Below are 22,905 nucleotides of genomic sequence, written 5' to 3' on the forward strand. Positions count from 1 at the left end.
AGGGGTATTTCCAGCGCCAGTGTGCGATCACTAATCAATGCCTAAGTACCTGTCACATGCGCCACAAATGCCCCTTCCCCTCTCCCTTCCCAGCTCCTAAATCCTTTCTCATCACCACCTCCTTAGGCCTCGGCGTCCTTCTTCCTCTTTCAACCTCGCCGCTCAATTCAACCCTCAGCACTCTCTCCTTGTCTCCACCTCTTCCTGTTCCTTCCAGTTCCGGCCCTGCATCTCCCATGCCCATCCAAAGCGTGTCGCCGCTTTTCTTGATCGGGTTGGGGCTTATACATTTCTCTCCCCACGGAGGATCTTCGCCTTTGACGAACTCCATCAGTTGTCCTCTCTGCTTCTGCAACTGTTCCGTGTCTAGCTCCCGCTCCCCGGCCAATGGTGGTTTCAAGAAATCGGCCACAAGTGACAGGAGGAAGAATTGAGGTGGGAATAGCACGCACTCTCCTTTCAGCGCAGCTTCGATCCATTCTCCAGCCCACGCGAATTTCGCAGCCGTGTGCTCGACGCCGCCGTCGGGGGTTGGGATGTGCATTTGATCCGTCTGCTTTCCCAGCCTTGGTCCCGATTCGAGAGGCAAAAAGTACAAGTACATCTGCGTTGAATAGCGTTTCGGTATGTTAGCTGGTGTAAGCCATCGCGTGAATGGCACCAAGCCCTCGGTATCCATTCGCCCTCCTTTTTGTTTGATCCAGTCCGCAAACGGGACCTTCTCCGCATGCACAGCTTTTCTGCCCTCTTCTCGTTCTTGCTCGGCCAGTTCTACTAGCTCCGCCGTATTTTCTTGCTTTCGAGCCAACAATATCCCGCTCTCTTCGAAGCACTCCCGTATAGCGGCATGCCGATAGGCCGGGCTGTCTTGGTGGTGACTCGGGTCCGACGGTGGCGGTAGGTGGCCGTCCTGAGGCGAGCAATGGCCCCCAGGAAAGACGTGGGCTGAGGCGAAGGTCGACGAGGAAGATACGCGGTGGAGCAGTAGGATATGATTGGCTGCTGAGATGAGAAGGACACTGGCGCTGGGATTGGCGGGCGGTAGCTCCTTCATGGACTTGGAAGATGATGATCGTCTCGAGGATTGCTTTTTGGGAGAGGCGCCTCTCATGGCGGCTTCGAAGAAGTCTAGATCCTTTCGTCTGCGGAACATAAGATTATGCGTGGGGGTGCTGAGGGTTGTCAAATGCCGATGCGTAATCCGCAGTGAAGGAATACCGCTGAGCGTACAGGCATCTGCAAGAATTCTGGAGGCTAAGAGGTAACTTCTTGGACCAATGGAAGTCCAGATGCTGAACATAAGAAGTGAATTGACGAGTGAATGAGCTTGTTGAGCTTCATGACGACGACAATCGCTCCAAGGGGGGTGTGGAGGGAATCCGGGGAAGATCTACAGGGCCGAGGCTAGATCACTCTATCCGTTCGCCGAGGCTCTCCTTTGGCGAGTGAGAAATGCCCCAATCCCTCCGTACGGAGATATTACCCTGCGTCGCCAAAGATACTTGAGAAAAAACTTCCCCCCTCATCTTTTCTTCTTTTTCCTCTTTCCACTGAAGAGCAATTGGAGACCCTAAGACGTCAAGACTCCCACCATGTCTCCCTCAGCACCCATCACCAAGCTTCCAGCAGAGCTCCTTCAAGCCATCGCTGACAACCTTGATATTGAAGAGTACATGGTCCTGAGAAGATCTTATCCTCAGGTCTGGCAATCTCTCAAACCTCCCGCCCTTTCCAATCTCCTGAAACTCGAATTCTCCGCCTTCGCTATTGAGCACAAAGTCTTAGCCTGCCACATTTGCTGCCGACTGCGTCCGCTCTGCAAGTTCGCCGATGATATTGTACACCGAGGCATGCTCAAGCGTAGCAGACCTGAGAGGTTTTGCATTGACTGTGGGATCGACAGCGGATTTGAGGGTTATGGGAGTGATGATTGGGTAGCTACCCTAGATGGCGAGATGCATGCAAGATGTCCATTGTGTAGAGATGTGGGAAGCGTGGGCAGACATTGTAAGGTACTTTTCCGAGTTGTCTCTTCCTGTTCGAGACTGCTTTTTGAGTCGCGAGACATATTGGAGGAACAAAAAACCCATTGTACACCCATGCTACTCCCCAAAAGTGTCTTATTGTTACTCAAATCTTGATCAATGAGTGGGAATGCTGACTCCGAAATGTGCTAGGGAGGTGGGAATCAGGAGAGGGTTGCTGTGGGAGACCTCCGTCATCTATACCAAGGATAGACTGCCAAGTCTTTCGTATCTAGAACCTGCGGTGGAGTGAGATTCGCGGTGGCAGAAGTGAATGCTTTGCAGATTCTCCTCTTTTCTAGCAACGACGAAAATCAAAAATGTCCACCTCTCGACTCAAATCTTCATTCAGAAGAACACAACAGTTGGATCTTTGCAAAATTCTGCTAAACACTGCCGCGGGTTCTACCTTCTAATCGTCCTAAAGCAGACTCGCCTTCCACCAGGTAAGTCCATCACCGCTCTACACTCTCCTTCAAGCTGACCCTTCACAGAATGCAAAGTCTGACAGCATAGGGTTTGAGGCATCAAAAGGAGGGTCAGTGACTACGATCAAGCTAGGAGATCGGCATGGGTGAACCTGGAGAAGGCCATGGAGTTGGACAAGAGCTAGGTGCTAGCGGCTGGTCTTTAAATGCCATATCGGACGTGATATCAGATGCGAGCTCACAGGAAGTAGCTTTGGCGAGTTGGTAGATGAAGTTGCCTATGCACTTCAGTCTATGAGTCTCCTCAACACTCGCTACTTCGATGGAGACCCCCCACTAACACGGTGGTTGTGGACTATATCCGACGACGCCCGCATCCAATTCCAGCACACCTTAATGAAGGCCGTCTTTGGGGAACAAGCCGCTGCTAGCTTTGGACCTGCTTTGGAGCCTCCATATGTCCTGCCAGATGACGAGCTCATGACTGAGTTTGATACCCAGATGGAGACGGCAGATGTCAGGGACTGGCTCAAGAATGAGGGGTGGTGACTCCTGGGTTCGGACGTGTTAAGGGTCAACAAAGCATGCGACTCATCCCCACCTTCAAGAACATCCATTCCAATATCCACGTGAACAACGCCCCCACAGAATTCCACAATGCCTTCTCCATCACCTCTCATGACCCTTCCAAGGGAGCTGCACCTCTCCATCATCGATCAACTCGACTTCTTTCCCTCCAGCATGACCCTTCGCCTCGCCAACACCCACTTCTACAATCTCCTCAAACCACTCAATTATCAAGAGATGCTGGCCGTAGAGAAAAGCGACTACGCTCTATTCCACGATGTGGTCCCGTGCCACGGGTGCAGACGTCTTCGCCCCGGGCACAAGTTCAATGAGTATCAGCGTCATGTGTGCGTTCGAGGTTGCCAACACCGCGAGGAGAGGACGTGCATCGAGTGCAACGTTCGGGCGATCTATGACAGTTCAGGTGAGGGTCCTGAAGTTTCTACTGGCGAACAGGAAATTTGCTGAGGATAGCAGGCAGAGAGGGAGGCGGTGGCGGAGGAGGCTTGTTTCAGTGAAGCCTGGGAAGGGGCAACCATTGGCCTAGGGCGAAGGAAAGCGATTTTTATTGCGACTGTATCCACCAATGTGGCCATCAGCAGTGCCCGTAGAAAGCGAGCAATGAAACATACCTTAAGTTACAAAGGCCTCCGAGTATCTTCCCAGCAGACTTCATTCAATTGAGAAATAGTGTCACTGTTATGGCACCGCGTAAGTGTGTAGCGTTCTGGCATCAACCAGTCACCTTGCTTCACGAGAGAATGCTGAGTTCGCGCCCAATGACCTGGAGTGAGGATCGATGGCCTGGATAGTCGGACTGAAAGCATAGGACTGTGGATTACAGCGCAAAAGGGTCCTTTGTTGGCCCTTCTTTCGTAACCAACAATATCTTGATGGCGGTGGTTGTAGGAACAAAGAACCCCATCTGATTTTCTTTCTCGGGCATAGGTACACTGAGTTGCTCAAGCGTGAAGCCATTCTTGTCTGTTGCCTGGTCAGAGCTTTGAGATCAGGACGGAGGCATCAAGTTCCCTCTACTCACCACACGCTGTGGTGAACGCGTCAAAGGTTTGCTCATTTCGAACTGTGGCGGAGATCAAAGTCCTGATGTTGGAGTATAGTTCGAAGATGTCTCTCATAGTCGCGATCAATGAAGGAATGGACTTGAGGTCATATGTCTAGACGCTAAGTCAGCCTTCCGTGTTCATTGAGGGGATAGGCATCCATTGCCGACGGCAAGCTAGGAGTGTTATAATATAGAGTCAAGACGCGGGCAAAGGGCCTGATGACCCGGAAGTGAGATTACTCACCACATCAGCTCCGAGGACCAGATCGTAGGAGCGTTTCTCCTCGCGACAATCTGCAACTCCACCGATGAGAGCGTGACCCCATTGCAGGATAGCTGTCTGGATTAATTCTTTACCTTCTAATTCATTCAAGTGTATGTTCGACTTGAGATCGCTAATGACCTCTTGACTACCATCCGTAGCCAGTACACGCTGAGCGCCAAGATGTTTCGCGCAGAGAATAGACAGGAAGCCTGTACCAGAACCAAGCTCAAGAACATCTTTGCCGGTGACAAGATGGTTTCCTTCTGAAGAAGACAGATAGGCTGCTAGAAAAAGTGCTGCTTCCCAGGTACGGAAGCCGGTCGTTCCAGAAGAAGCCAGTAACGATGGAGCTTCCAGCAGGGTGACTTGAGCAGCATTTAGGCCACGAATGGGCATTGTATAAGTCACGTAGCTCTTCTGCTGTGCTGCTGCGCTTGCGGATGGCAAAGGCTGGCCCATGTACCGAGCTAGACATCCCGATATATCATCTGAGATCTCCTGCTCGCGACAAGGTAGAAAGATTTAGTCACAAGCGATTAGAGAGTCTTCAAAAAGGAGAAGGAACGAGGACAATGCTGAGCAAAGAATGAGTTCAAATGAGGAGAAGGAGAAAGCCTACATCTTCCTCCGGATCCTCGACTGCGTCTTCTAGGGCTTTCACAACTCTTTTGAGGACACGAAATCTGTAACGCTCAGGCGGTGCATAGGTGATTCTGGACTCATCGAACAGACCATTGTAAATCTGGGACTGAGTCTCTGGCAATATGAGAAATTCTCTGAGAGGAAGCGTAAGTTCTTCCGGGTCAATAAGCTGCAGATACTGCCTCTTGAGGAGCTCCACGGGTGCAATGTCGTCCATTCTCAGGTGTCCGGCCTACGCTATTCAGAGATTATCATTTCCAGGTCACTTTCAGGTCCAACATAAAAGATCATGCTGAGCATACAATAATGCCAAGATATGTTGCGTTAGTACCAAAGAGGCTAGCTTCCAGCTAAGCGACACCTTATCGTGCACACACGCAACTCCCAGATGGATCTGCTCGATTTTGCTCGACCATCGAGGATCCAGTAACACACTCTCTCTGTCAGTTGCCACATGTACATCTACGATACCCAGAGTCGGTGCTAATGAAATGATACAGCTAGCAAACATGGCAGACCGAGAGCAGCCCGTAACGCTGCGCACGCGCAAATTCATCCGCAACGCCCTCCTCGGTCGAAAGCAGATGGTCGTGTGGGTGCTCCTACCTCGCAGCGGCAACCTAGCTCCCTCTGATCCCTCCCTCAAATCTACAATGGGCTGGAATTCTGATCTCTTCCTTCTACAGTGACGTCCTCCACCCGAACCGCGCCAACGTCTCCAAAGACGAACTCCGCCAGAAACTCGCCGAGCTCTACAAAGCCAACAAGGACCAAGTGTCCTGCTTCGGTTTCCGCACACAGTACGGTGGAGGGAAATCGACCGGGTTCGCTCTGATATACGACAGCCATGAGGTGATGAAGAAGTTCGAGCCGCATTATCGGTTGGTCAGGTACGGGGCGGCTTCGAAGATTGAGAAGGCTAGTAGGCAACAGCGTACGTATTATTTTTCCTACATGGTGAGATGGGAGGCTACGTTTGGGCACGGGGCATGGCGGTGGGGATCTTGTGCTGACTTTGCGGGGATGGATAGGCAAGCAACGCAAGAACCGAGCCAAGACTGTACGGGGGACGGCCAAAGGGAAGGCGGCGGCGTCGAAGGACAAGAAGAAGTAGAGGATGCTGGATGCGTGCTGGTTCGTGCTTGGTCAGAAGACGAGGGTGGAACATGCTCGTGTGTACCTACATATCATAGTCGCATTCTGTGGCGCATAGGGAATACAAGATCTTCCAGCTTCGAAGTAATGATTCTGCTTGCAAGATTGGTCGAATGACTCCATTAATCTATTAAAAATCTATCGAAAACACTGACGAAGCCCCTCAAGCGTCTCAAATCCTTTTTTTTGCCTGATAATCCAGAACGCCGAAGAAAGAGCTTCTCGTTCAAAGAGAGGATGATATGGCTGACTGAATTCCGGTCTGCAAGCTCTGCCAGCAAGGGAAGAAGGCCATAGTCGGAGAGGGACCATTCTATCAGCCCGTAGTCTTTGCATCGACCAATGCTGCGAGCTCTGCAAGCTCGGTGAGGATCCAAGGCTGATTCAGACCATGTAGTAGCAAGATGCACGAGCAACAATTCTAGGAGGTCAGCTGCAACCGAGGCGCAGCAACCATGGCAGCATCAAACCGAGGAACTGTCTTACTGCTTTCCACCAGGCCTGCGACCATGGCCGTTCGACTTGAGCACCTTAGCCGGGTGCTTCCCACCCCCTTCGAAGGAACCGTTGAGCAGATCGTAAGAAGGCGAACGTCGAGGCTGCGGTTGCAGGATTCGAGGACGGCCATGTGGGTCGTAAACACTCCCGTTTCTGATCGCCATGCCGGAGTCGAGCGTTCTCTCCGGCACGTGAGAGCCTCTGTGTCCACCATTGCCGTCAAAAGGTGAATTCAGGCTCGGGAGCTGGCTGTTGGAGTGCTGATTGGACTGCATCGCCAACGTTGGGCTGGCGGCGTAGCTGCCGACGTTATTCGTCGTTGAGTTGTCTATGGAGTGGAAGCCAGAGGTATTTTCGCTAGAAGCACTTGGCGACGTGTGGGTCATATTGAGAGAGCTGAGCGTCGACATTTCTTGGGTCTCGCTAGGACATGAAGATGAAGTGTTACTGCCCTGACCTGTGGCGTTGATAGCGTCTTGGGACGCCGAGCTGACTGACCCTTGGCTAGTCCCTGTCTCAAGGTGTTGTTGGTACAAGGTAGGATCTTCATCGTTCCCCTGGATGGATCCATTGCTGGCGTCGAATGAGGAATGAATACTCATTGGATCGGGAAGCGTCCTGTTGCCACCATAAGCTGGCAAATGGTTGACGAGCGGAGACAAACCAGGGAATATCGGCGATCCCTCTGCCGCCACATTTGGGACCGAAGTACCCGTAGATGTCATGTAAGAGACCGTCGAAGTCTCATATCTCAAAGGATCTTGATCGTAGAGCAGAGTGTGAGAGGTCGGTCTGCCGTTTGAAGGCAATGGATTCCACTGCTGAGCGTAATCGAGGGTGGGATAAATTGGCGTAGGTGCTTGTGACATTTGAAGAGGCGGTCCTTGAAGGGGCCTCTGCATGTCATACTGACCATTGTAGCTGGTCGGGTAATTGGTATTGAAAGGAGGGCGCGCTTGTGAAGTCGAGTATGGCGCGCTGGAGATGTCAGCAAGCGCTTCGAGTCCCCTAGAGATTGGCTCACCCTGGGCCTGTGTAAGGAGTGGGCACGTGCTGGGGGACATGGCTAACGTTGGCAAGAGCGTACTGGCTTGGATCGGTTGTGATCCGGGTCATATAGTTGGCCGGGGCAGGTGCTGAATGGGGCCATTCCGAGTCACTGGAGACCTGCAACGCGACATCATCTATATGATGAGAGTTCACCTAACTCATGTATACGTCAACAGAAGGACCAGAGTGGTGGACGTTGGTCATCCTTACCCTCAGATAGTGGCAGGAACTTCGCGGCACCCCGGCTGCCTGACAGGCCTCGCAGCCGTTGCCATCCAGGCGATCACCGGTACATTTGATCTTCCTCTTGCGGCAACGTGCACACTGCATCACATGTCAGCCCTCGTCTGCATCGGATCAGGCTGTATGAGTTGCCTTGAACAACGTACGGCTACACTATTTCGCTTCCTCGGCTTCTTGTCCCCTCGTGGAGACCTAGATTCATCACTCTCATTGCCATCAGGGTAAGCTCTTATATTACCACGATAGGTAAGCGACCTTGGCTGAGCCATAACCTCGTTTGGGTGGCGGTGGGTGCTGAGTCCTCGGGCAAGTCCGTGATAAGCACGGGTCATTACCTTGTGCACTCAACACTGGGCTCGAATTGGACTGAGCGGGCGGTGGTGTCAAGCTTTTGTATTGACGTGGACTCCAAAGTGAGAGGCTCCCAGCCAAGAACAATGCCTCTGAGACGGACACCCTCCTAGCCGCGTTCTCCCCACTGCGAAAACGGAGTGTCTAGTAGGAGGCGGTGAAGTGTTAGATCAATGTTAAACGATAGGGGGATAGAAATTGGGAACGATGTCTCAATATAAGTAGACTGATGGAGATCTAAATTGCAGAGACAAAAACTGCTACAATCACTCTGCTGCACGAGGACCAATTCGTTTCCAGATCAACGCACAAGTGAAAAGACCTATCGACTGCTCCTTCTCAGGTAGGATTGAGGTGTCTACAGATTAAAAAAATAGCGACTTCAGCTCATCGCCTTACACGCAATTCATCCGGGGTGGGTCCAACTTTAGTGGGCGCTTGCAGCCAGTGACATAATGTCAGTAAGGTACATACAGGAAACGGGATCAAGCGTCGATTATCTGCAAGATTCAATCGGATCTTAAGGTTCCGGTAGACGCTTCGGCCGCAAAAAAGTGATGAAGTTCGAATATTCTTGATACCACTCTGCTCGGAGGAATCTAACCTCGGTTGACGCCAGAGGAGCTCAGACCACAGCGCGCCAGAGAATAAGAACAGCCATTGCTTGGACGATCTTGATCCTTACTCCCGAAAACATTATTGTGGATCGGCACGAGTAAGGCAGAGTGAAACTATCCATAGATGGCTGCTGAAGAAGTCGGTAGGATCTCCTTCTCTTACAATAAGCATTTGATTGCTCACAGCAGTAGCTCTATTTGTTTTGTGATAGGTCGGCCATAATTTGGGAGGAAGGCCATGTCTGCTGTGACAGTGTGCGTTGTCTGATTGCCTAAGGGAAATCATTGTTTGATGGTGGTGGTAGGGCTTTCAGGCAAACTGTTTTAATCCGATTTGCCAGTCCCCACCCTGTCCTTCACAGATCATGCCAAGCAACCACCCAAAATTAATTGAGCACTGCAATGTTCTACTCTAATGTAAGCGAGTCTCACAGTGTGTGAGAAGAGGATGCCGGCCATCGATTTCCCGTGTCAGAACCAGGCTCTGTCTCGGGCAGCAAACCGAAAACAAGCTTGCTTGCAGCTCCATGTGTTTCGGGTCCGTCTACTGTACCAGATTTAGAAAATTTATCTTCCACGCCTCGTGATCTTGCACACTACCTTGTCCATACAGACTCATGTCGGCTCAAAGCCGCTGTAAGCATGTCCACAGAGTGGAGCAGGAATTCTCGGACTGGAAGCAATGGGTGTCGCTGAGACTAGTGTGCCAAGGTAGGATCAAAGCTGATCCATTCGCTGAACAGGCGGACACAGCGATAGCCTCGCGGCTTCGTATTGCGTATATGTAGCATGACGAAAAGGGAATTCGAGCCAGCGGAGGTCGCCCGCATTCAGGAAAAACCTCCTGCACCGCTTTTCGACTCGGACCTACTGACACGGCTCGTATGCAGCCTTACTACAAGGCATAGGTTTTGAAAGCTCCGCTGTCTGGGTTTTGCTAAGCACACTGTCCGAATTTAGTAAAACGGCACAACTATCAAAAATGATTGTATACGAGGTAGACGTTGAAACAGCCGCAACAACAGCATGGCGGGAGGCGTCGTCAACTATGGCCAAAAACCGCTAAGTCTTCCCTGAAGGCTGTGGGGACCTATTTTGCGATGTAGACATGTGATTTGATTTGATTGGCAGCCGCTGATATCTGACCAGCAGGCACTGGGCTAGGAGATTTGTAGTTGGTTCCACAATGATGAGGACGTGACGGGATCCAACGAATCTTTGATACACCGCACGGATAGCTGCAGAGAAAAGACGCTACCCCCCCCCGGGCGCTGAGTGCCGTTTCAGGCACGTATAACGTGCTGTAGTAGACGTGCATTCAAAGAAGCAGGTGTGCAGGTGTGCTGAAAGGCAGATGGGCAGATGGACAAAGCCGGAGGATGCGGTCAGCAGATTTTTGCTTCCTTGTCCTCCAAGATAGAATTCCAAGATAGCGTTCGGTTGAAGTACGTCTGGTGATGCGGTGAGAGATGCAGGCTTTGATTGATATACGCGTCGTTCCAGGGTACGGATTGCTAAAACCCCTCGGTGCTTCAGAACACATCTGCCCAGTCTTTATCTTTCAAAGGCTCATCTTTGAGTCCCTGAACGTACAAACAAACGCCAAGCACTCGAAAGCCCGTTGACGAAATTCTGCCTCACCACCAGAGCCTGGAGAACTCTGAAAACACCATCGAACGATATCGTAGAGGCAGCTTCAGTGAAAAGCCTGAGGTTAGCCCATAGGTCTAGCCTCTCCTCATTTAGACGCAACGCTAGAACCCTCGCGTGATACAGAACGACTGGCCACTCGTAAATTTCCTACTAACAACGACTCTGACGCAAGAACTTCTGCTTCATAAAGCGTTCAGATTGTAATTATCTACAATCTTGGAATTGAAATGTTTCGTAACAAAGTTTCTGTTACGCAGCAATAGAAAGCTTAGCACTTCGAGGGATTTTACAGGGGTTGCTAGTTTTCAAGTACTCTATTTTGTCGCCCGCGAGGCGCCATACCCAATCCTTGGCGGCGATCGTCCATTATCACAGACGACAGTAATAAATCGGACAACACCTCATTCTTTCAGTAGCCCAGCACCGCCTTGAAAGCTCGCCATCATGTCCGAATTCGATGAAAAGCTGCAGGTCCAGGAGACTGGAAGTGGACATGACGTCAAGAATGATGAGAAAATAGAGGAAACCGAGATCTTCGGGGAAGTCGATGAAGAGGCAGAGGAGGAAGCGCGAGAGAAACTACGCCGCGAGAGGGAAGCTAGAGCGCAAGCTCTGACCTTGGAAATTGTGGGCGATTTACCTTATGCTGAGGTCAAGCCCCCAGAGAATGTTCTCTTTGTATGCAAGCTCAATCCTGTCACAGAAGGTCAGACCATCGATCCTGCGGCCTCTACGCACGTACCGCTGACAAGCTCTGCTCAACAGATGAGGATCTAGATACGATCTTCAGCCGCTTCGGTCCAATCGTATCCTGCGAAGTCATTCGAGACAAGCGCACAAAAGACAGCCTGCAATATGCATTTATCGAATTCGAGAACCAGAAGGACTGCGAGCAGGCATATTTCAAGATGCAAGGAGTGTTGATTGATGATCACCGCATCCATGTCGACTTCTCACAGAGTGTATGCATTTTCCAAGCCTCCCCACATGCCTCTTTACTGACCAAATCTATAGGTATCACGGCTTTCAGACAAATGGAGAACTGCCACAAACTCCAAACGAGCGCAACACGGAGGGGGCTTTGGTGGTATCGCTGGTCTCGAGAAGAAGCGACAATTCAGGGCTATAGATCCGAAAAGTGACGAGGACCGCAAACGCTCTAATGGATATGGAATGGTCATTGACAAAAATGCAATACGCCATGAACGAGACAAGGAACCCGATCGACGAGACCGGCCGCGCAAACACTCACGAAGTCGGAGTCCTAGGAATCACGATCGATACCGAGAACGTGTACCTTCAGGAGATGTTCGGCGAAGAAGGGACAGAAGCAGAGACTATCAACGAGATGACTATGAGGACCGCAGCAGGAGGCGGTAGTAATAAAGAATGGTGAAGGCTCGGAGAAAACACAGGACATATACGAATCATGGTGCCATGGAGCGCGTGCATTACTGGCGTTGATGCCTACATTTTGAACCATTGGGGAGAGGGAACTTTGTATAGATACTGGAAGAAATGTCTACATGGCATGCCTGTTGTTCGACCTTGTAGGACTATCCGTAGTTTCTTTACAGCACTACTATTACACCACGTAGCCTGAGCTTTGCAGACAAAGTGCTTCCAACACTACTTACCAGGACGCACACAGCTCGATTATTCTTGCTGACTGCATTTGGTTAAAGGGTAGGGCTCAAGATCTTGGCATGCGGTAAACAACCCCCGCCACTTCGCCATTTTCTTTTGTTCCACTTCGGCCCTGGTACACAAACGCCCATACTTTCATTCAGCTAGGCAAACAACCACATTTCATGATCGAGCTAACAAGTATCAGCTACAACTACCATTCCCCGTTTCATCCAAGATGACCTCCACAATGAACAAGATCCTCGAAAAGCTAAATCTCTCCTCCAAAGAAGAAGGAGTCCCGGCAAAAGAGCCGACAGAAAAAGAATTCGGTGAACTACGGGAACTTTATGAAAAAGCAGGTCAAGAGCAAGTTCTAACATTCTACGATAAGCTTGACACCGCCGAAAAAGCGGGCCTTTTCGAGCGTCTCTCTTCTATCGATCCCAATTACATTAATGAGATCACTCGGAAAGCACTAAAGCCTCAGGACTCCGGAAAAGAAGGGCAGACCAAGCTGGAACCCCTGCCAGAAGAAGCAACCGCCTCGATATTTGATTCAAAGTCAGAGGACATCGAGTCATGGTACAACTCCGGCTTGGATCTAGTAGCTGAAGGGCAGGTTGCTGTGGTGTTGATGGCTGGTGGGCAAGGCACACGGCTGGGTAGCTCTGCTCCCAAAGGATGTTTCAACATTGGTCTACTCAGCGGAAAGTCACTGTTCCAGATACAGGCGGAGAGGATATGGAAGGTCCAGCAGCTGGCAGAAAAGAAGAGCGGGAAGAAGGACATCGTCATACCTTGGTACGTGATGACTAGTGGACCTACACGAGGGCCAACAGAAAATTTCTTCGAGGAACATAATTATTTCGGCTTGGGAAAGGACGATGTGGTCATCTTCGAGCAAGGCGTTCTTCCCTGCATCTCCAACGAAGGGAAGATACTATTGGAAAGCAAGTCAAAGGTATAAGCCATATATGATGGGACCCAAGGCCCGATATTAACGTCGATTTACAGGTAGCAGTCGCTCCAGATGGGAATGGTGGCATCTACCAGGCACTCTTGACCTCCAATGTTCGAACCGATATGCGGAAACGAGGAATCCAACACATCCACGCCTACTGTGTGGATAATTGCCTGGTGAAAGTGGCTGACCCGGTGTTCCTGGGCTTCTCTGCATCCAAGGACGTGGATATTGCCACCAAAGTGGTTCGAAAGCGAAGTGCGAAAGAACCAGTCGGCCTGATCTTACTCAAGAATGGGAAACCAGATGTCGTAGAGTACTCGGAGATCGACACAGCTACTGCGGAGGCCAAGGATCCGAAGCAACCAGAAATTCTCAAGTTCCGGGCAGCAAATATCGTTAACCATTACTACTCATTCCGCTTTCTGGAGACCATCGAAGAATGGGTGCACGAGCTCCCCCATCATGTAGCTAGAAAGAAGATACCGTACGTTGACACAGACAAGGGGGAGACAATCAAGCCAGAAAAGCCAAATGGTATCAAATTAGAACAGTTTGTCTTCGACGTTTTTCCAATGCTCGATCTTAAGAAGTTTGCATCAATGGAGGTCAAGCGAGAGGACGAGTTCTCGCCCCTGAAAAACGCCAAAGGAACAGGGGAGGATGACCCAGATACGAGTAAGAAGGATATACTAGAACAAGGCAAGAGGTGGATCGAGGCAGTCGGAGGGACTGTGGTGAGCGACAGTGGAGCTGATGAAACTGCGGTTGAAGTCTCGCCTCTGATCAGCTATGTATGTCAATGCCCCCGTCTCTTGATCCTACAGTAGTTGACAGTCCCAATAGGGCGGTGAGGGTCTTCACTTTCTCAAAGATAGGACAATCAAAGCTCCTGCCGTCATCGAGAAGGAGCCTTCGGAGTGATGGAAAGGTGATCACAACAGCTCTGCCTCTACAGGATCGGAGAGAGTATGCATGGTTATATGTTGAAGGTGTACACTAGAAGAACCGAAGAGGTTCCTCTGTGGAGCAAACGAGATGACAGTCCTGCCAGGCCAGTGCGCTGAAGGGACTTGACTAATGCTCCGCTCGTCATCTCCAACATTCCACCCCCACAATTCCGCCGTTCCACGATCCCGCATGTAGTAAGCGTAAATTCGAATTTACCCGAGAGCGGTTGGCATCTGTAGAATTTTGTCGACGTTTCTTCTCCCAAAATTGGCATTGTCAGGTCGTACAGTTGCATCGGAGGGCTGAAGGTACATAGCGAGCTGTGCTTTGGGAGGAAGGAAGCGCTGTGCGGTTGAGGGAAGGAGATTTTAGGTTACAAGGTATGCTTCGCAATACCAGAGCCACCAGAAGAAGTAGCAGAGAGCAAGAACTCAGAGACCGAGATGCTGACATGTTGCGCTGTCTTATAGGAATCATATTCTCAGGTTGGACTACAAGGTACCGAACTTTTTCACAGAGCGAAATTCACTGTTGCCATCCACACAATCACCCGTTCGCAAACAACTTCATGACCCCACCCATCCAAATCACCACCCCAACATTCCTTCATCATGGACCCAGGACCATGGCAATATGGCAATCGTCAATACAGCATCAAGCTTTCTGATACAGGTGTCGCAGGGCTGCAAAAATCGGCATTGGATATGTCTTCTTTATCGCGCCGGGCTTGCTACAAATGCGGGAACGTTGGGCATTACGCTGGTCAGTAACATGGCTCCCAGTTGGAGAAGGCATGCAAGCTGATATCGTGCAGAAGTATGCTCGTCATCAGAACGCCTATGTTACAACTGTAAGCTTCTTCGCTTCCTTGATGCTTCCTCTTCATGCGCTGACTCAAAGACAGGCAAACAGCCTGGTGTGCATCTATCACTCCTCGATGTAACCTTAAGATAATCCGAGCGCATCTAATTCCCATTATAGGACATGAATCCAATGGATGCCCGCATCCTCGCACCACCGACAGTAAGTCAATACCCACACAGAGATCTCTAGGATGGTCACGCTGACTCTTGCGAAGCCAAGCAATGCTATCATTGCCAGGGTCTTGGGCACGTCCAGGCAGACTGTCCGACTCTGCGTATCAGTGGCGCCGGCACGGGAGGTGGACGCTGCTATTCTTGTGGCCAACCGGGTCATCTAGCGGTACGTACTCCTGCATCTCGTATTCGGTCGTTCTCGCTGACGGTGATCGACAGCGATCTTGCCCAAATGCAGGCTTTCAACCCGGACCTGCATTCGGTGCAGGTCGGGGAGCTGTTCCTCCCCGTGGCGGATTCGCCGGCGGTTTTCGCGGAGGCTTTGCGGGAGGTGCTGGTGGTCCACGTCCTGCAACATGCTACAAGTGTGGTGGACCAAACCACTACGCTCGTGACTGTCAGGCGCAAGCTATGAAATGCTATGCATGCGGCAAGCTGGTGAGTCGACTTCGGAAAATAATTTGTGAGTTTCAAGTCTAACCCATGCAGGGCCATATTTCTCGCGACTGCACAGCTCCCAATGGCGGCCCCCTTAATTCTGCAGGCAAGGTCTGCTACAAGTGCGGTCAAGCAGGGCATATATCTCGGGATTGCACAGCGGCCGAAACGAATGGTCAGATCCCCATTGATGGCGCAGTGGATCAAGTGCAGCCAGCGCCTACCACCGTCGTCGCCTAACGTCACAAATTGAACGGCCAACGATCGAATCTCCTTTCTGTACTATGACCATACGCTTGTTCACAAATGCTTTGCATACAATCTCCTTTGCCAATACTAGCACCTAATGTTGACGAACCCCCCAAAAGCGATATTCCATTCAATGGTGTTCCGCATCCTGCCATATCCAAAGACGTGACGAACGGCGTCATCCATGTATTCTAAACATCTTGCTTCTGCTGGTGCGTCGCGTAGGAGAAGAGATGGATGGACCTGGAGGAGCGAAGGAAGACGGATGGTAAGCGCATGGACGAGCGCGGCCAGGATAAAGAATCAAGGCTAGGATGGAGGATCTTCGATGATGATGATGGAGGACCTTGTTCAATTGAGTCAGTGCTTGGCTCTACCATGATTTTAGATCCCAGAACGAGACCTCAAGAGTCAACATTGGTTAGGCACAATTTTTCGTTCCATTGACAAACTGCAGCTTCTCTCCTTGAAAACAGTGGTGCATTCCTTTCGGTCTGCAATAGCAAAGAAATGCTTTGACTTGGCGGCTTTGAGACAGAAATCTCGTCCTTGAAAGTGGACAGCTTGCCAAGACTCAAAGCTGTGTCTCCACAGCTCGATATCTCACATCACCTCCAACTTTTTCCTCGACCAAATCTATGCTATTCCATCCATTTTTCCAACTGCACCGCCAGACGAGTCTACCTGCGGGCTCGAGATAGAAACTCCTACAGCTATACCTTGCGATGACTGCCTCAACGGCTGGAGATGATTTCGACGATGAGGTTTGAGCAAGCTTACGCCTTCAAATGACTGCCATTGAGAACACTATCTAGGACTTCATCGTTGATATCGACGGCATCCAAGCCCATGGTACGTTCCACCGTCAGCAAGCCACAGCCGTGTAGTGCTCATGAACAACAGGTGTGGGAGCAGCAGACATCACAAAGCTCAAGGCCAATGGCTACTACACTGTTGCTGTGGGGATTTTCCTTGCTTTTCGTCGAAATGAAAAAACTTGCTGACACTGCTAAGTCGGTCCACGCTGCTACACGCAAGACGCTTCTCAAGGTCAAAGGCTTCAGCGAAGTGAAGGTCGAGAAGATCAAAGAGGCTATCACGAAATTGCAAGTATGTTGCTCTGCATTCAATCCCTGCTTGACTTTGACTACATCGCAGCGTAGTGGCTAGCAAGCGATTTGCTGACCCTGCACCTCCCACCAGCCTTCTGCATCCGGCTTCATCACAGCAGTTGAGCTCGGTCACAGTAGGAAGAGAGTATGCAAGATCTCGACCGGAAGCAAGCAGCTGGACTCTATTCTCGGAGGGAAAGTCTGCCAGAGCCAGGCGCCGGGCTCCCAGCGGCTAACAGTGTGCCAGTGGATTCCAGAGCATGAGCATTAGCGAGGTATGGCAGCACCTTCGAGATTACTCTCTCGGCGACTTTACTGAATTTACGCTCATCTAGGTATATGGCGAATTCAGTGAGTTGCATGCGTAAACTCTGGGCAAAATCTCGGTCTGAAAGGGCGAAAGGATGTGGAAAGACTCAGCTTTCGCACACAATGTCCGTTGTTGCTCAGGTTACTTGAAACTCTCCGCTCGACCAGCGTTTGTGAGCTAAAGCAACATCAGCTGCCGCCGGACATGGGAGGAGCGAGTGGAAAGGTCGCATATATCGGTACAACCTAGCATACATCCAACCCTGATGGTAGATAGCTGATATTCGCTCTCCAATTCAGACACTGAGGGGACCTTCAGACCCGAGAGGTACTCGACTCATCGTTTCATTGGCTCAACACAGCCTGCTCACTGTCACAGAATAGCACAAATCGCCGAGCGATTCGGAAGTACAACCCTCATCCTCTGCACATCAGGAACCCTACTAAACTCACCCAGTGGATCCCGACCAAGCCCAAGAAAACATTGCCTACGCCCGCGCCCTCAACAGCGAGGTCCGTACATAAAATCTTCCGTTCCCTATCCCTCTACAGCACCTCGCTAACATTCGCCATCGTGCTAGCACCAACTCGAACTCCTAAACACGCTCTCCTCTTCCTTCGCCGGCAACGAATACCGCCTCCTTATAATCGATAGCATCATGGCCTGTTTCCGCGTCGACTACTGTGGCCGTGGCGAGCTCGCGGATAGACAGCAGAAGCTGAATCAGTTCTTATCAAAGCTGACGCATATGGCCGAGGAGTTTAACGTTTGCGTTTTGATGGTACCGTCCACCTCTCCAACAATCTAAAGATATCAGTGGTAGACGGAGCGGAAAGCTGATGACCGGGGCAGACCAACCAAGTCCAATCCGACCCCGGCGCCAACGCTCTCTTTGCTGGTGCCGATGGCCGCAAACCCATCGGTGGACATATCCTAGCGCATGCTTCGACGACGAGGGTCTTGCTCCGGAAGGGGAGAGGCGAGGAGAGAGTGGCTAAGATTCAGGACTCGCCTGGTCAGTCGTCGCCCTGGTCACAGAGAAGCAGAGTCCTCTGACACGCTCTGACTCGTTGTGCAGATTGTCCCGAGCGTGAAGCAACCTACGTGATCACGAACGGCGGCATCAATGATCCAGAGAAGGCATGAATGGGATGAAACATGAGGACATTTGGGAGAAGTGGAAGGTAGCATTTGCATGATCATGTTCCACCACGTCGCTGTATCCCCTGCATTCTGCGATATAGCCGGCGCACAGCTCATCAGCCTTCAAAGAACATTGGCTTAGCAATAACAATAATGAACGCTTCTTGTGGTATCTTCCCTATCAGACGAACAAATCCTGTGGCGTCACCCCCCAACAACGAACCTCGCCCCCATCACCACCCCACCTTCTGTGAACACTCCTGCCCTCGCCGCCCCCACATTCCTTACAGTACCACTCGACGCATATGTAGTAGCACAGTCTACACTCAGCGCCGGTGTCTGGAAATCACGATCTAGAGCATCAGCATTCAGCTGGGTCGGTACTCGATCTCTCCGTCTTGACCCAGGAGCTGGGGTGTCCGCTTTCCCATCTTGCACGCGTCGTGTAGTCATCTTGTCGGACTTCGTAGCAGGACTGGTAGGAGATGGCAACTTGAGCTTCACAATCTTCCTCTGCGCAGGGGTGTGATCCCTCGTCATTGGGGCAGAACTGAGTGGTGAGCTACCCGCCGTTGACGCAAAGCTAGTCTGTGTAGTTCGTGCATTGGTCGGGATGGTGGGATTGCAACCGGCTTTATGGTCATTGATAATGGCCGTAGCTATCGAATCGATCTGCTCGGAGAGCGTTTGTTTGGTAGTGATGATATCATAATAATGGCCGCGGGACCGCTTGACCGCTTTTTCAAGCGGAAGCGCTGGGAGTAGGCGCACGTTTGGTGGGGAAGAAGGCACGGGATTAGTCTTGTTACTTGGAGTAGGAACCGGAGATGGTGCGACAGATAGTGGGGAGGTTTTCGAGTAATCGTCAATAGACTTGGCGTTCCCGAGCGCTTCTGAACGCGACTGTGGCGCTGTATATGTACGGTCTCTCGTTGTTGCGATGCTTTGAACCGGTGAATGATCCACAGATTGATCCAGATTTGTGGTTGTAAACCCCTCGTGTCTGATCGGGGTGGGGTTGATAATGTATGCAGTTTCAGGCCCATCTTTGTTACCCTTACCCCAAGTGATGACAGCGTCAAGGATACCAAATTTGGGACTGCCAGCTTTCTGCATTTCTTCAATTTCCTTTGGCATGGATAATTGGGCCAGGCTCTCCAGATACTCGCCAATAATTGGGCGTTCGCCATTTTCATCTTGCCCAATCTCGTCAGCTTCAGACATGAGGGCGTCTGAAATTTCATTCCATCTCTGCTGTGCGCCAGCATAGGCCACTTTGCCCCGTCGGTACTCTCTAAGGCCTCCATCTGGGTTCTGACCAGAGGGAACAATGACCCAAGGTTTCTCAATCAATCGCCCAATTCGGTGACCAGTGAAACGGACAATGTGCTCAGTCATGGTATGAGCCTCGCCCGAGTAGCGCCGTGGGACGTAATGAGAGCCGCAGGGCGCGCCATTGAAGTAAACGTCGATCTTGACGTCGTTGATTTCGGTTATTGCAGTCGCCTTATCCTTGCTACCTTCAAAAGACTTATTGGAGAGGAAGACGGTGAGGCAGAGGGCATGGGGGATGAAAGGTGGTTTGTATTTCCGATTGGGTTCGATACCGGCTGGTGAAGGATTAGCAGAATAAGAAGCGGGTATGTAACATCATAATCGGGGTGTCTTACCATCTTTACTCGTCCCGACACCAATTTTCTCTCCATCCAAAACGACAGTTGTCCCGGCAGACTTTTTTCTAACCAACGGCACCCTAGCCGGCCTCGTGTTCCTCTGCTCTGTCGTGGTCAAATCGAAAAAGTTCTTACCCGCATGGACCATGTAGAATAGCATATCCTTATTGTTCCCCAGAAAACGTACATGGCTTCCTTCCTCTGTGTATAATGGCGTCTCGCTCAGTGTCCCATCTATCGAATCTCTAGCAAATTGCTGAGCAATATCTCGGATAGACGCGCTGGTGGTGGGACTTTGCTGTGTGCGTGGATTGGGGGTCGTTGCACGCCTAAGGTCAGAAACAGAGAGCTGGACTGTTGTCTTCTTGCCGTAGAGTGTTGGCATGATGCCGGTGCGTTGATGCAAACAGATGAAAGAAGACACAGGGAGAAGACGACGACGTTGGATTTGATGATGGGCGTGGTATGAAACATTGATGTAAACATGGGGGATTATGGATAGAGGTTCGCTTAACACTTTGTGCTGGCGGCTTTGTTTACCACAAGATTGGAAGGAACTCGCGGCCATATTTCCAGTTCAGTCACATATTGAAAAGCTTTATTTTGTAGCATTCGAGTACATCGTCGGGGGAGCAAGCCAGAGATTAGGATCAGAAAATGGGAACTTACCCTCACAGACTGAAATCATGGAGAGCACTCATGGTCTCAGGCAGCATTCTGCTCTAAGCTCTCCATGACATGCATCAAGTCATGTGCAACTGAGCCAGCATCCACTCAACCAAGCCCTCCCATTCCAGAAGTATCCAACGACACTCCCAACTCCACAATCGTCTTCTCATAAACCCTCGCAATCTCCATCTCCCACCTTCCATGATTCCCGTTCACCTGCATTTCCTCCATAATATCGTCTTCGTCATTATCAGTCGTAAAATCATCTTCGGTTTCCATACTAGACTGTGCTACACTCTCAGTATCAGTCACGCTCCCTCCTTTCCCTGCAACCTCCACCGCCGCTACTCTTGTCCTCTCAACCAGTGACCTCATTCTGACTTTCTCCGTGGTGCTCAGCTTTCCTCTGCCTCCTTCGAACCCTGATAGGATCTCACCAGTTTCAGCATTGGCGCCTTGAAGTAAAGAATAAAAGGCCATGTCAAGCTTGTGAAGCAGATGGAAGGTTGGCCGTGGTGAGAAGGGGAAAGCTTAATGATTTCGGAGTCAGCATTGCTCTTTCGGGAGAAAAGCTACGTCGCGGGACATGTCTTAGGAGCAGAGCACTCTTGGGATATGTGTGACGACCCATAAGACCACATGAATGGGGAAGAATTGCCTCGGAAAGTATCACGTACGTGCGAGACAAGTGCAGGATGTCAATGCAATAGTGAGGAGGTATGGCGTTTGAAGCGAAGCTAAAGAGATATTGAATCATTAGCAAAGGCCACATCCTGGGTCTAATGGCCTTCCGTACGTGTACCAGACACCCAAACCACATCAATCACCCCCTCCAAATCCCTCGCCAGCTCTCCGTAGCTCTCATAGCCTCTTCCCTGAATTCCAGACATAGCCTCATCTTCGAAGTCAGCGTTGAACCTTTTCTCGTACCGCCGCGAAATTTCAAGCAGCTTTCTGTCGACATAGTCAATGAAGCTACTTTCTTTCGCACTTCCGGGCTTTAGCGGGGTAGATCGAGGTTGGGGCAAGATCGTGTAGCCGGCTGGCGGCGAATTGAAGGACGAGGCTGGAGGCGAGGGTAGTGTTGGCCGGAGGAAGCCTCCGGGACCTGGTGCTCCATAGGCAGAGCTCATGGAGAATAATGATTGGGGAGTGAGGTCAAGATGCTTTGCCGTGGGGGAGCTCCTTGACAGAAAGGGAAGGTGAGGCGAGATGGTCAATACTGAGAGCTGGGTATTAGATCCCTGGAACTTGATGGTTGGAGACGGTTCCAAGGGATAGGAAGGTAATACGTGTAAGACGGCGGGAAAGGCATTGTGAACGATGTTGCTGCAGAGCCACCCCAAAGGGACAACGGTCCTGCAGTGCAAGGCAACGAGTGTCACGGGACCAGAACAGATTGAATGTGTTTGCAATTCGTGCTTGCATAGGACCGAGTTCTATCAAGTTTTCCATTACTCTGAAATGCTGTAGACGAGCCTCGCTGGAGGCTGCTATTTTGTCCCACCACTGCCTCATTCCATTCCTTCAATGAGCCGACCGAGTTCCCATGCTGTCATTCTTAGGTCCTTGACGTTCTCCCGTCTAATGGTAAATGTCAGCTGCCATTTCTCCGTGGCGCAGAGGCTCCACTCATCCTGGCTTACCTCGGTATGCTGAAGGTCTCCAGTCTCCAGAATTTTGGTCATGCACTCGTCCTCATTGGATGTGCCAAACTCATTCTCCAAAGTAGCCTTACTTGCTCCATCGTACGCATTCTGAGCCCCGTGTCTGATAGAGAATAAGATATCAGTAGTAGCTCTGACCAATGTTGTCGTGTGACACATTTGGCAATGACTGCAGAGGCTCCCTTACTTGTGCGTAACAAAGATCTTGAAGCCGCTAACCACCTGAGCTAGAGGGATGGAACGGTCGCCCTTCCACTTTTGCACAGACTCAATGTCATCAATGTAGATCACAAAGTCCTCTTCTTTACCCTGGTAATGGACCTTAGACTGGGAAGCGTTTCCGCGAGGCATTTTGACAATTTCAAACGAGTCTGAGTAAGCTTGGTATTAGGTATGGTGAGTGTATGGGAAGGTGTGATTGATTGATCTGTGAGGGTTGGTGAAGTGTCAAGTTTGAGAGGTCGTTTAATTGTGTACTTCGATCCTACCCCAGCTTTGGAGCTTGTT

At 50.8% G+C, this 22,905-nt stretch overlaps 13 protein-coding genes across 13 annotated transcripts; 7 read left to right on the forward strand and 6 right to left on the reverse strand.

Annotated features, from left to right (window-relative positions):
- Positions 1–52: 52 nt before the first annotated feature.
- Positions 53–1,153, reverse strand: HO133_009108 (uncharacterized protein; the record flags this gene model as incomplete). Its single annotated transcript, XM_037299969.1, has 1 exon — positions 53–1,153. One exon carries the CDS (start codon positions 1,151–1,153, stop codon positions 53–55), a length of 1,101 nt encoding a protein of 366 aa, XP_037154795.1.
- A 439-nt stretch (positions 1,154–1,592) lies between these two features.
- Positions 1,593–3,001, forward strand: HO133_009109 (uncharacterized protein; the record flags this gene model as incomplete). The annotated part of the gene is made up of 3 exons (XM_037299970.1): positions 1,593–2,007; positions 2,455–2,470; positions 2,683–3,001. The coding sequence occupies 3 exons, from the start codon at positions 1,593–1,595 to the stop codon at positions 2,999–3,001; spliced, it is 750 nt and encodes a 249-aa protein (XP_037154796.1).
- Positions 3,002–3,109: 108 nt separating this feature from the next.
- HO133_009110 (uncharacterized protein) lies at positions 3,110–3,537 on the forward strand (the record flags this gene model as incomplete). Its single annotated transcript, XM_037299971.1, has 2 exons — positions 3,110–3,443; positions 3,497–3,537. The coding sequence occupies 2 exons, from the start codon at positions 3,110–3,112 to the stop codon at positions 3,535–3,537; spliced, it is 375 nt and encodes a 124-aa protein (XP_037154797.1).
- Positions 3,538–3,857: 320 nt separating this feature from the next.
- Positions 3,858–5,209, reverse strand: HO133_009111 (uncharacterized protein; the record flags this gene model as incomplete). Its single annotated transcript, XM_037299972.1, has 4 exons — positions 3,858–4,003; positions 4,062–4,197; positions 4,330–4,800; positions 4,970–5,209. 4 exons carry the CDS (start codon positions 5,207–5,209, stop codon positions 3,858–3,860), a joined length of 993 nt encoding a protein of 330 aa, XP_037154798.1.
- Positions 5,210–5,501: 292 nt separating this feature from the next.
- Positions 5,502–6,106, forward strand: HO133_009112 (uncharacterized protein; the record flags this gene model as incomplete). Its single annotated transcript, XM_037299973.1, has 3 exons — positions 5,502–5,584; positions 5,679–5,926; positions 6,024–6,106. The coding sequence occupies 3 exons, from the start codon at positions 5,502–5,504 to the stop codon at positions 6,104–6,106; spliced, it is 414 nt and encodes a 137-aa protein (XP_037154799.1).
- Positions 6,107–6,629: 523 nt separating this feature from the next.
- Positions 6,630–8,207, reverse strand: HO133_009113 (uncharacterized protein; the record flags this gene model as incomplete). Its single annotated transcript, XM_037299974.1, has 4 exons — positions 6,630–7,623; positions 7,670–7,848; positions 7,906–8,019; positions 8,085–8,207. 4 exons carry the CDS (start codon positions 8,205–8,207, stop codon positions 6,630–6,632), a joined length of 1,410 nt encoding a protein of 469 aa, XP_037154800.1.
- A 2,796-nt stretch (positions 8,208–11,003) lies between these two features.
- On the forward strand, positions 11,004–11,939 carry HO133_009114 (uncharacterized protein; the record flags this gene model as incomplete). Its single annotated transcript, XM_037299975.1, has 3 exons — positions 11,004–11,265; positions 11,325–11,521; positions 11,574–11,939. 3 exons carry the CDS (start codon positions 11,004–11,006, stop codon positions 11,937–11,939), a joined length of 825 nt encoding a protein of 274 aa, XP_037154801.1.
- A 484-nt stretch (positions 11,940–12,423) lies between these two features.
- HO133_009115 (uncharacterized protein) lies at positions 12,424–14,073 on the forward strand (the record flags this gene model as incomplete). Its single annotated transcript, XM_037299976.1, has 3 exons — positions 12,424–13,149; positions 13,203–13,943; positions 13,996–14,073. 3 exons carry the CDS (start codon positions 12,424–12,426, stop codon positions 14,071–14,073), a joined length of 1,545 nt encoding a protein of 514 aa, XP_037154802.1.
- Positions 14,074–14,711: 638 nt separating this feature from the next.
- On the forward strand, positions 14,712–15,552 carry HO133_009116 (uncharacterized protein; the record flags this gene model as incomplete). Its single annotated transcript, XM_037299977.1, has 4 exons — positions 14,712–14,862; positions 14,883–14,950; positions 15,082–15,123; positions 15,202–15,552. The coding sequence occupies 4 exons, from the start codon at positions 14,712–14,714 to the stop codon at positions 15,550–15,552; spliced, it is 612 nt and encodes a 203-aa protein (XP_037154803.1).
- A 1,121-nt stretch (positions 15,553–16,673) lies between these two features.
- HO133_009117 (uncharacterized protein) lies at positions 16,674–18,392 on the forward strand (the record flags this gene model as incomplete). Its single annotated transcript, XM_037299978.1, has 9 exons — positions 16,674–16,934; positions 17,194–17,211; positions 17,439–17,484; positions 17,546–17,573; positions 17,625–17,653; positions 17,703–17,758; positions 17,827–18,012; positions 18,099–18,261; positions 18,325–18,392. The coding sequence occupies 9 exons, from the start codon at positions 16,674–16,676 to the stop codon at positions 18,390–18,392; spliced, it is 855 nt and encodes a 284-aa protein (XP_037154804.1).
- Positions 18,393–18,593: 201 nt separating this feature from the next.
- HO133_009118 (uncharacterized protein) lies at positions 18,594–20,447 on the reverse strand (the record flags this gene model as incomplete). Its single annotated transcript, XM_037299979.1, has 2 exons — positions 18,594–19,999; positions 20,060–20,447. The coding sequence occupies 2 exons, from the start codon at positions 20,445–20,447 to the stop codon at positions 18,594–18,596; spliced, it is 1,794 nt and encodes a 597-aa protein (XP_037154805.1).
- Positions 20,448–20,836: 389 nt separating this feature from the next.
- On the reverse strand, positions 20,837–21,864 carry HO133_009119 (uncharacterized protein; the record flags this gene model as incomplete). Its single annotated transcript, XM_037299980.1, has 3 exons — positions 20,837–21,261; positions 21,409–21,468; positions 21,528–21,864. 3 exons carry the CDS (start codon positions 21,862–21,864, stop codon positions 20,837–20,839), a joined length of 822 nt encoding a protein of 273 aa, XP_037154806.1.
- A 381-nt stretch (positions 21,865–22,245) lies between these two features.
- On the reverse strand, positions 22,246–22,749 carry HO133_009120 (uncharacterized protein; the record flags this gene model as incomplete). The annotated part of the gene is made up of 2 exons (XM_037299981.1): positions 22,246–22,501; positions 22,586–22,749. 2 exons carry the CDS (start codon positions 22,747–22,749, stop codon positions 22,246–22,248), a joined length of 420 nt encoding a protein of 139 aa, XP_037154807.1.
- Between the last annotated feature and the right edge of the window lie 156 nt (positions 22,750–22,905).

This window comes from Letharia lupina, assembly GCF_014066315.1.
Source record: "Letharia lupina isolate WasteWater1 chromosome Unknown contig_6, whole genome shotgun sequence".
NCBI classification, from domain to species: domain Eukaryota; kingdom Fungi; phylum Ascomycota; class Lecanoromycetes; order Lecanorales; family Parmeliaceae; genus Letharia; species Letharia lupina.